Source organism: Labrus mixtus, chromosome 4, assembly GCF_963584025.1.
Source record: "Labrus mixtus chromosome 4, fLabMix1.1, whole genome shotgun sequence".
NCBI classification, from domain to species: Eukaryota; Metazoa; Chordata; class Actinopteri; order Labriformes; family Labridae; genus Labrus; species Labrus mixtus.
Genome location: NC_083615.1, coordinates 10,618,906 through 10,630,201, shown reverse-complemented (window position 1 = coordinate 10,630,201; position 11,296 = coordinate 10,618,906). Strand labels below are relative to the sequence as shown.

The 11,296-nt window shown below is 37.5% G+C and overlaps 1 protein-coding gene across 1 annotated transcript; it reads right to left on the bottom strand.

Moving 5' to 3' along the window:
* Window positions 1-3,814: 3,814 nt before the first annotated feature.
* On the bottom strand, window positions 3,815-10,772 carry LOC132973485 (excitatory amino acid transporter 3-like). The gene is made up of 12 exons (XM_061036976.1): window positions 10,742-10,772; window positions 9,546-9,683; window positions 8,316-8,408; window positions 7,932-8,037; window positions 7,110-7,152; window positions 6,964-7,020; window positions 6,675-6,856; window positions 5,286-5,396; window positions 5,048-5,170; window positions 4,691-4,882; window positions 4,087-4,221; window positions 3,815-3,990 (listed from the first exon to the last, which is right to left on the bottom strand). Exons 1-12 carry the CDS (start codon window positions 10,770-10,772, stop codon window positions 3,870-3,872), a joined length of 1,332 nt encoding a protein of 443 aa, XP_060892959.1. The 3' UTR covers window positions 3,815-3,869.
* Window positions 10,773-11,296: the final 524 nt, after the last annotated feature.

The following is an 11,296-nucleotide window of genomic DNA, read 5'->3' as shown; positions in this document are numbered from 1 at the left end:
AGATGGTCTAAGCCGTACTCTTCGTTATATTATCTACAAAGAACCAACATGAATCCACCATGAGCACATGGCAACATTTAGCAAAGTAACAATGGCAAAAGAAAAAAAAAAACAAGCAGAAACCTCGAGCAGAACCAGACTCATGCTGAACAGTCATCAGCCAAAAGTGTGTTGGGCTTGGAAAGTCTGATAGAGGGAGATGCAGAAAGAGAGAGAAGGACAGAGACAAACAGGGAAACAACAATAACAACGATGAAACAGATTTATTGCTACATAGTAATCATGGAAAAAGTATGTAACAACATAGTATGATACTAGACTGATCAGTCTAATATTAACATTAGCAACTGTAAGGATGATGACATCATTACTGATAATGTTAGTTATAGCAGCTGAAGTTGAGAAGCTGAGTTTCACATTAACATTTATAATAATGGTAATAAACGTAAGACTGATAATAATAGTTGTAGCAATTGGAGTCAGGCAGGTACACAGCAGAACATCACTGATTGTTGTACATTTAGAAAAATAGTTTTCTTTTTCCAATTTTACTGTCAAATATAAATGTGAAAAAACAAGAGAAGATTTATGATGCCAACTATGTGCTTTACAACAAGCACATGGCACAAAGAGGCCTGCAGTTGCAGCAGTTTAAATTGTTTGAGGATATTTGTCCATGTTACTCATTAACATGTTTCTTTCATATTAGAAGGACTTGAAAGTGTCTAATAGTTTGTGGAATGCTAATAACAATGAACTTTGGTGTAAATCTAGTGACATAAAATACAACACATTGTTTATATTTGGTGTGGAACCATGACTATCAGAATTTAATATCATAATTTCATTGTATTCAGATTTTGGATTATCTATATTTTGGAAAAATGTTGCTATGGTGTGCCACTGGATAGAAAATGATCTGTGCACATAAATCCTATATCTGGGGGCGCAGGTGGCTTAGTGGTTAGTTCCCGTGCCCGATGTACCGAGGCTGTAGCCCTCAAAGCAGGTGGCTGGGGTTCAAATGCAACCTGTGGAACCTTTCCAGCATGTCAGTCCCCACTCTATTCCTTCAATTTCCAACACTCCTGTTTCTACAATAAAGGCATGAAAAGACCCAAAATAAATTTAGTAAAAAAAAAAAAAAAGAATACATAGAAACCCTTTTTCTGGAGCCCTTTAAGTTTATTTCAGGTCAGATTTGGATCAAAATTCACATTTCAAAAATCTTAACATTTTCATGATCAAAACAAAATAACTATTTTGCAACATTTGAGAAGCTATGTGCTCTCTGACTGCCAGAATATACTTTACTGCCTATCAGAAAAAAATCTGCTTCTTGTCTCAAAAAGACAGCTGTGTTAATAGTTATAATGAAAGTGTGTCTTAAGTTTTATCAATCTCAGTCAAAGAAAAATACAAACAGTGTTCAACAAAAGTACAAGATAAAAAAGTAAGTGTATACTAATACAAACAATAACAGATCACTTAGCTAGTTGTAATATTTTAAATGGCACACATTTGAGCTTTGAGTCCAGTATGATGAATAACAAATGCCAAGAAAATAAAAGATCCAATCTTGCCTCAGTCTAAAATGTTTTCTTGTTTTATCTACATTCACCATTTCAAATCAATATCGATGCGCATATCTAATGCCTTACCTTTTCATGTGGCTGCACTGTACACGACGAGCTTACAGCTGTAAAAACACATTTTGTTTCTTACCTGAACAAAAACATGTTAGTAATGTATCCTTAATAACAGAAAAACTCCAAACGGTTGGAAGGCAACTTGTTGCTCTGCACGTGCTCTTACTTACTCAGAGTACAGGAGGGGTACTAGTGAGATGTTTCGGGAGAGGAGCACAGGACATTGTGGCAACTTATCAAACTATCATTTACTGAAGTTCTTGTGTCATTAGGTAACTCACTTGTTGAAGAGTATTCTCATGAGCAAAGACAGTTGGGGGCCAATAATGTATCTGTTCTACAGCAATGGCATGGGTAGGTTGTGGTGGAAAGGTATAAGTCGGGGGCCAGGCAGGTTGACCATCCAATCATTGCAGAATCTAACAGTTAAATAGGCTTATTACTGTCTTGCCATGGCAAATACACTGGATAGTTTTTTCCCCCACAGTTGGCATTATTCATAGCATTAGTTTTCATTGTAGGGCTAAACGAGTGTCCAGCTATAGAAACACAGACCCTGAGATTTGTATCTGATCTGATTCCTCTCCCTGGCCTCATTTGCACTCCGCTCAAGACTTTTCATGTTTAAAAAGAGGCAGCGCTGCCCTCTTGTGGTCAATGTGTGATATTATTTAAGTTAACAAAGGCATTATCTGCAGACCTCAACCAAGAGAGTAATGACAAAGTGTAACATATTCCTTCTATGAATGAAAAGAGTCTGACTGTTCCAGTGCAATCTCATTAAGAGAAAGGAACAAATAAAAAAAAGTACATATATGACTGAAACATGCTCATAAAATGTGACTGTCTTCACAGACTGAGACTGTTTGGTGTGAATAATTCTATATTAATGTTTACATTCTATAAGATGTACTGTTTGATGTGGGAGTCCCAAAACCTGCAGTTCCAGAAACAACCTCTCAAATAATGGCTCGCAAAGTGGGACAATCCCCACAGAGGCCCTTTAAAAAAAATAAAATCAATACACCAGGAAATAACTGTGTTTAAAGGCTGGTATGACATACAGTTTGTTTTATTTCTATAGCTAAATACAGCATTCCTCACAAAATCTCACAGGATTTTTTTTACAACTGTTTGGGTAGTTTATTCTACAACAAAACATTAACATAACACAATATATCTGATATCAAATCAATCATTGAATCGTCGCAAAAAATTAAGTCAATAATGCAGCTAGTGCACAAAAAAAAGGGTACATTTGACTTCAAATGAATGGAATTAATAAAGCTGTATGCTACTTTTGGACGAACAGACAAAATACCAGTAAATAAATGAAGCTAACGAACACACAATACAAACAATCTAACAAATTCATAAATGCTGCTGGTGTAAAAACACTGACTGCACAATGGTACACTTAGTTTTATATAAAATCAATTCCATACATCAAAAGTTTGATTTCAGCTAAAATAAACACTCAACAACCTTTTGCCAATTCTTAGCACTGAATATCATGTTTGGTCTTCAGCTCCTGTCTGGACACTTCCTGCTGTGTCAGCGGCCTTATAGGCTCACATTGACATGGATCTCCTATTTCTCCTCTTTTCATTCTGCGGTCCCCTCGCTGAAAGACATATAGACAAGAATCAGACTTTTCCATAAATACTTACAGTGAGATATGAGCAGGAACCTTCTGCTGGTTCTTTCCACTGACTTACTCCAACCTGCTACTACATCATTTGTACCTTTGCCTTTGTTTTGGAATTAAAGCATTTAATCAATATTTGTGTGTACAGTGGCACACAAAAAGACACTGGCAAATAAAAAGAGCCTAAAAGGTTTTGATGAAATGGGCTGCATCTTCAAAAAATGAAACCAATTCCACAACACATTTAAAAACCCAAAACAAGCATTATTGAAAATTAAAGTCTTCTTTTCCTCCATTCTGTTGAGTTGTTTTGCACCAGTTTGTGCATAATTATATGTGAAATGTTCACAAAGCCGGGAACCACTAACAGCCAATATGGCTCACTGCTCTCCTTCTTACATTGTCAGCTTTATCTGGATATGAACACACATAAACAGTCCCATGGGTAATTGGATTCATTTACGTCACATTTTCAGGTGTGCAAATCTGGACCTTTTTGGTCTAGCTTGAAAAAAAGGATTTTCAATTGATTGTGAACGCCCGCAGCCTTTTCCCCATAAAAAATCGAAGATTTACCTCGACACCTCCTTTTCTCGCTCATCTATTTCTTCAAGCTCTTTTTTTGACAGATGTGCAACAAGTGCTGCACCAACGCAATCTGACAGGACATTAACAGGAGAGCTGAGGCAATCCCTGAAAGTCACAAAGCACAGAGCGAATGAACTTGTGTATCGACCATTTTTGTTTGATGAGATGTGTTATCCCTGCACAAACACAGGTTAAACTTACAGTGCCCATTGTATGATCAACAAGAGGCAAGCGTCATTTGCAGGAATCCCGAGGACTTTCAAAACAAAAATGGTGGTGACTGATTCAGTAGTTGGAAGCCCTGCCTCTCCTAAGCTCGACACAGCTACGGTCACACTGTAGAGGAAACACAGAGTCCTGTCAGATTGCACCCTGGACACTGTACCAGTTCAACATTACTACTCACTTATGGGAGGACATTTAATTTAGTGTCTATCTTGGAGGCTCCTGGGAACAAAGTTGGACCAATCTCTTTGCTTATCCTGTCCCTAAGTAGTGTCTTCTGACTAAAATATCTCATAATGCTATGTTTAGGTAGTCATTGGAAAATGTTAAAAATACAGAAATTAATAGTTGACATGGTGCTGTAATTGCCTCTCCTGACACCATACCTTGTTGCAGCTGTAACAGGCATTGATAATTTACAATAAATAAAGTGTTAACCCTGATGCTGATGGTCTTGTTTGGTCATAAATGAAGCTTCATACTAAAATCGGTGTATAATGTTCATATTTTTTTTACTCACAGCTCTAATTGACAAGAACAATAAAAGAGTGAGAGACAGAATGCTATAGCTGTGACTTACGCGAGGGTAAGTATCTGACTCCAGTTCAGGTAGATGCGGCAGATTTGGGCGATGAAACCCACAGAAATCACTTCATAAAGGGCTGTTCCGTCCTGGTTGACATTGTATCCAAGTGGCAGGATGAAGCGCGTGATTCTTTTATCAATGTGGTTCGCTTCCTCACAACCAAGTATGGACAGCTGAGTAGCAGCGCTACAAGAGACACAGTTTATGCAAGTCCTTTGATATATATATATATATATATATATATATGTTCTCCAATATATATACATGTTTTTTTTCAGCATCAATCACCTACATTCGTTCTGTTTTACAATACAGTGCAAAGGCCAGTAACAAGATACACATTTCTCTTACCTCCGTGAGAAATGCATGGCCTTTAGTAAGGCGGGACAAATCCCCTTAATGAAGGATAAGGGGTTTCGTCTCACAAACAGGAGGTAGATCAGAGGTAGGACGATGATTCCATGGATTGCGAGCCTGGAAAGAGAAGTTACGGTTACTTATCAATTTACTAACAACAGCAGCAAATGTGATTCGTGGCATGCATCCACAAACGACAGCAGGATTGCTAAACGTGCAAAAGAAAACACACCCACTAAAAGCCACTGCAGTGAACTTTCCAAGTTGTGAGAGAGTCTTCCAGTTGACTCCGACCTCATCCACGTACATTGCAGTCATGAACAACAGTCCGACAGGAAAGTAGCTGCAAGGGAGATGACAAAGCATGAAGTTATGGGAATACTTCAGTGGCTTGAAAGCTGCACAGTAGAAGTTTCAAAAGTGTCCCCTCCTCATGCTAACATGCGTTTACACTGCTCATTTCTACCTGTAGGTGATTCTCTGACCTCCTGAGGCTCACATTAGTGTCATTTATTGTGTTTATGATCTGACCTGGTTACTACCAGCCCTCTCTTTCTACATGGATGTTGCTTTTGAAAATGGCCATCAATTATAGAATACTTCATTTAAGATAAACTATATTCATTCATTTAATGCTTCATTGTATATGGATAAGTATGAATATAATTTAAAAAAGGCTCTCACTTCACAGCATGCAGACAGATTCTATAAGAGGGCAAGCTCAAATCCATTTCAAATCTAAGGGACTTTTTAAATCTTTCAACAGTCAAAATGTATCATGTGGTTGCTTATTAAAGGCTCTATATGTAACCTTTTACATCATGTTTTTTTTTTTTTATCGCCCATTAATAAGCGAACGGTTAACTGATGTGAAAAAGTAGATGTTCACTGTCTATCTGTTTTGCTTGTATGACATTTTTACCCGGGTTGTATTTTCCGCGAAAGCTCCAGGAAGTGATATCATACGCGCGTTCTTGACGTCCTCCTCACTCCGCTCCGCTTACAGAGATCAACAGTACAAACTCATCACACACTCCCGCTCTCCACATTATGCCGGTAAATATCCAGTGTTTGGCAGTCGATGACGATGCTCATTTGTGTACGTACGAGCACGTATGACGAGCACGCGAGCGAGAGCGAGCAAAAGGTTACTGGTGCAGTTCGCCTAACGACCTGCGGTGTCACTACAAACGCAGTATTTTTGAAAGTTACGTATAGCCCCTTTAATATAACAATAAGGAATAGAATTACACACAGAACATTAGCATCACGTCTTTGTGCCAGTGTCAGTCGTTTTGTGTAAAATATAGATTAAAGAAAGTCTATATTTCTGCCTTGGATGTTCATGTTCACTTGGCACATTTACAGAGGATAAAGAAATCCAGTGTAAATGCCCCAAATGAAACATGAACTTCAAGGCGGGGTGTTCTCTAAATCACGTTATATCCAGGTAATAGAGGTCAGGTGCAGATCATCTGTAGTGAAAGCAGAAAACACACCGTCCCACCGCTGTGTTGCCCAGGCGTGCATATAATAGCTGGGCGTGGCCTTTTTTTTTTAGTAAATAAAAATGAATATAACATTGAGTCTACAATGGCCTCAGTGCCTTGTTTTACCTTACCCTATAATATTTTGAACTAATACATTGGTGAGCTTGTTAAGGGCGATAACAACATCCACCATAGGTTTGGACCTTTCTCCCATCCTCCTGAGGCATATCCCGATGACAGCTGCCGCGATGATCAGGCCCAAAATATTGACTCCTTCAATATATTCACCAACGAGACGCACTTCTGTGTGTATCTGAAAAAAAGAAAATTAACTGGAAAAAAAAAACCCATTCCGATACCAATTTGATGCATCAACAATACACAAACAAATCTTTATAGTGACAAAAGAAATGTGTTTACCTGGGTAGAATTGAGCTCATCCTCATCAAGCTCAAACTCCATGATCCGAGTCTTGTACTAAAGATAAGAACACACACCAGGACTTGGATATAACATTGCCTCCTTCATGGGAGCGTGTCACACTACTTGGTGATATAAACACATACCTGTTGAAAGGTAGCCAAAATCAGATCATGTGGCACCATGTTCCTATGAAAAAAAAAGGAGTGAAGGGGAGCAAACACAATTACCATTTTAAAACCAACTAACACTGACACCATGCTGTTGCTGAACCCTTTCATGCATGGCATTTTGAACAGCTGACGTTGCAGTGCCATGTTCAGACAACCAGGCTGCAGATCCATGAAGGGCTGGTCTCAAATTCCATGTGATTATATATGTATCTCTTTGTTGTTTGAAGATAAAGCACAAGGGTTCAAAAGGTATGCTGTTTAAACTGAGATGTTGAAAAGGTTTATAATAACAGCAATATTCTTCCATCGTAAGATTTCATTTCATACTTGAAGGGATATCGCTGTTTTTATAGAGGTTTGTTTGTGGCCGACTCCGGTGTTGAAAAATGAAGTCAATGCAGAGGTTCAATAAACTGCTGTTCCTTCGACTGTCCAGTGATGACAGAAAAAAGTCCTAATTTCAAAAAGCCCATTTTGACAGCAGATATGAACATGATCACAGTGAGAAAGATAATGTGATTTAAAGTCTTGGATTAAACGCACAGTATGTAAATTCTGCCACCAAGGGAATTTACATACTGGGCTCTCAATCAAAACAATAACAAAAAGGTGACTTCAAGGCTGGCAGGGAATCATGGAAGTTCTGTCTGCTACAATTCTACATATTATACCTTTAAATGATCCAGAAGGTCCTAAAATGATGAACTAAATACCTTGCTGAATTGGAAAGTGATAAAGTTCAGATGAAGTAGAAGGTATAAACGAAGAAGCTCTGTTTAAATATCCTCTTTTTACCTTATTAGATCCATCAAGGCAAGAGCTGAAGAGAAGGATTCATCATCATCATCGAATTCTACTTCACCACTGACCCCTGGCTTGATACACACCACCAACATTACTCCTACAACACAGAACCCAAAGATGTTTGCTCTGAAGCTATGACAACACTATACAATACCTAGATTAAAAGGCAGATTTGAATGTCTGGGAAGAACACAACAACAAAAAATTATTTCAAAAGAACACATTACAGTTAGTCGGAGAGGAGGATTCAACTTAACGGTCACATTTGGAAGTGAGTCTGTGGTGCAGTTATACCATACCATCTCAACAAGTCCACCAACTCCGTCCTCAAAAGTTAATCATACAAAATAAGTGACACATGGTATTTCTTCTTACCAATACTAACAGCAATAACAGTGGTTGATGTGAAGTACACCGCTGCACGCACGACCACCTTTTTGGAGATACCGAGACTCGGCCCATTGAGTCCTATTAACAATAAAAAAGCTGAAGTTTTACAGTTGAAGGGTTGAACATCAGTGTGACATCATTGAAATGTTATTAATTGACAGATTCAGGCCTACAGTGCACCATAGTAGGCATTGCACTTCAATGATATCTATGTATTTATCCATGTTTAGAAGGGGTGGGCAGAAAACTGGTTTCAACACTGGCAGCAGTTAAGGTTCTGCAATGACATGTATTTATGCAATACCATCATACGTTTGGTTGTAGTGCACACACACAGGGGGCAACCTTGATTCTATACTGCTCAACCTTAAAGATAATGCAAATCAAGTTTGTAGAAAAGGGAAAGCAAGTGAAGCAGGGGAACTATTTGCACACTCCCTCCCACACTTCTGTATGACCTCTCTATCCCTCACTCTCTTTCAGATTTATTTTTTAATTTATAAAAATAATAATCAACTAGAACTCCAAATTCTTAGGAAGCATGTTGTAACGCTGCTCTGTTTCACAGGATGATCAAAGTTCTTTGATTGTTTTGATGACCTTAAAACCTCTCCAAAACACCTTCCTCAAAAATGGAAAATCAAGTAACATACTAGTAAAGTAAAGGAACAAAAATCTGTGACATGTACTACATATCACATAAAAAAGATAAACATTAGTTTAACCGTTTTTATAAAATGCAGCACCCTGTGAGATAAGGTGTCCAAAATGTATGTTTTTGTTGTTGAATGTAATGCACTTCTTTAGAGAACTGAACACGCAGTGACTTATAAAAACATCTTTCTCTGGTCTCATGCAGACATGAGTTGCGGTGTAGCATCACAGGCTTATTTTAGGGGGGAGAAGGGGGGGTCAATGTGCGTGAACATGTGATCATATTGACAATGTTGTGACATAGCGCAATTTAAATTTAAATTTAAAAAAATTGTGTTCATTCAGACTGTAGTTTGGAGGCCTCTGGTGTCTTTAGACTGATTTAGCGCTGCCTGCCTTTTAGCTGCTTACTAACGAACAATGGTGCGAGGTGTCAAGGTGGTAACCTTGCATGAAAAAGCCGAGATGCTACTTCTCCTGCATTGCAATAATTCTAATTATTACTTTTGTTTAATACCTGATGCAGCAATTGATAGTTTGATAATCATACTTCTGGCTTACCTACGATCACATGTGACAAAATGTGAGGAATGGTAACAGACTCAATTAGTCTCATTAGCAATTCTCCTGGTGCACTGATGTATATTTTGTTACTGTGGGACAGAGAGGTGTGGGCCAGAACCACACCCAGGGCAATGCCTATAAAAGTAAAAAGCATAGAAGTTACATTGAATAGTAAGAGTTTCATGACAGAAACGGCAATCCGTTGCTGAGAACAAAAACAAAACAAGAGCAAAACAAACTGAAATCTAAAAAAAAAATGAAAATGTAACAACACAGCAAAGCTTTCAAAAGCCAAACATGTTTTTACATTATGCTGATCACAGATTTATATTCTGTCCATATGTAGTCCATACAGACCTGGATCACTCTCCCTGGTCTGACTGGATAAGCAGAGATTATTATTATTTTTTTAAATTGTGTTTTTACTGTCACTGTATTTGCACGCTGCAGCTCATTTGCTCTTAAAGAATGTGTTTCAGCTTTTTGCATCAAGTTTCCATTGTGGTGTTAGTTTTGGATTATTTCATGTTTTTTTTTTTTTTTGGACTATTTCATATTTTCTGCATTTGAATAATTTGCAGCCTGCCTACACTAATGGAAGTCTTTGGACATTGGTTTAATGGTAATCTCCATGTAGAACATTAGACATATTCATAAAACATTAAACATAAAGAAATATTACGTCCACATTGCATACAATGATTCGGTCGATATTTAGATCAGTTTTGAATATGATCAACAAAAGGATTCTAATCTATTCCCTCACAAACTTATTGGTATTTAGAGCTCACTAAATGTAGATTTGCTGAATTGCCTTTGGATACATTTCAATGCTTTTAAAATATTAATAATTTTACATTAGTAACTCCAATAGAATCAACTGAAAAAAGTATATTTAACATAATAATTACTCGTAAAATAATAATTTAACTTACCCAAAGCAACAGCGATGATGTTTGAAATGGACGGATGTTTGAAAAAAGCTTTGCATCTGCTCTTACAGCTCTGCTCCATTTTCAAGAGCTCTAAAGGAAAGCTGGCATAGCAGGTCCATAAGTAATTTAACAACAACAAAATTCTTTTCATTTTACTGTATGATTATTGCAAGTTAATACTCACGTAGATAGATAGCGCAGGTTTAGTAAGATTTTCTGTTCAGGTATTTTTTTTTCTATCCTGTTGTTTTGGTCTACCGTTAGGAGCCGTTAACTGATAGAACGTCATGATGTCACTTTTTAACGGCCATAATGTCCCCGGTTAAAAAAAGTTACTTCGGTGAGGACAGCAGAAAATAATGTAATGTAAGCATGTGTATAAACACCTGGCAACAACATTTCAAATGGCTCAAACACGGTGTCTACTAATTAAATATTCTTATGTTTTCCCCGCTTTTAAGTTTTTTTTTTTTTGTCAAAAGTATAATTTCTCTTTAACTCCACATTTATGATTTTATTTTATTCTTCTGTTTTGACGCTTTTACTGAAACAAAAAAAAATGTCAAAGTAACACATTATTATCATGCTTTTTTTAAAAAAAAGAGGAACATTTATTTACGGGCTTGCGCACGTGCGCGTGCTCGTAAAGTGGTCTTTCAAGATGCGCGCCATATTTTGATCAGGTCTCCAGTTTTAACACAACCTGCATATCGAGACTGAAACAAGCTACCTGGACTCCAGTCTCGACACCAACACGTGAAGAGTGTCGCGCAATATTTGTGTTGAGAAGGGTAATTTGAATAGGAGCACATA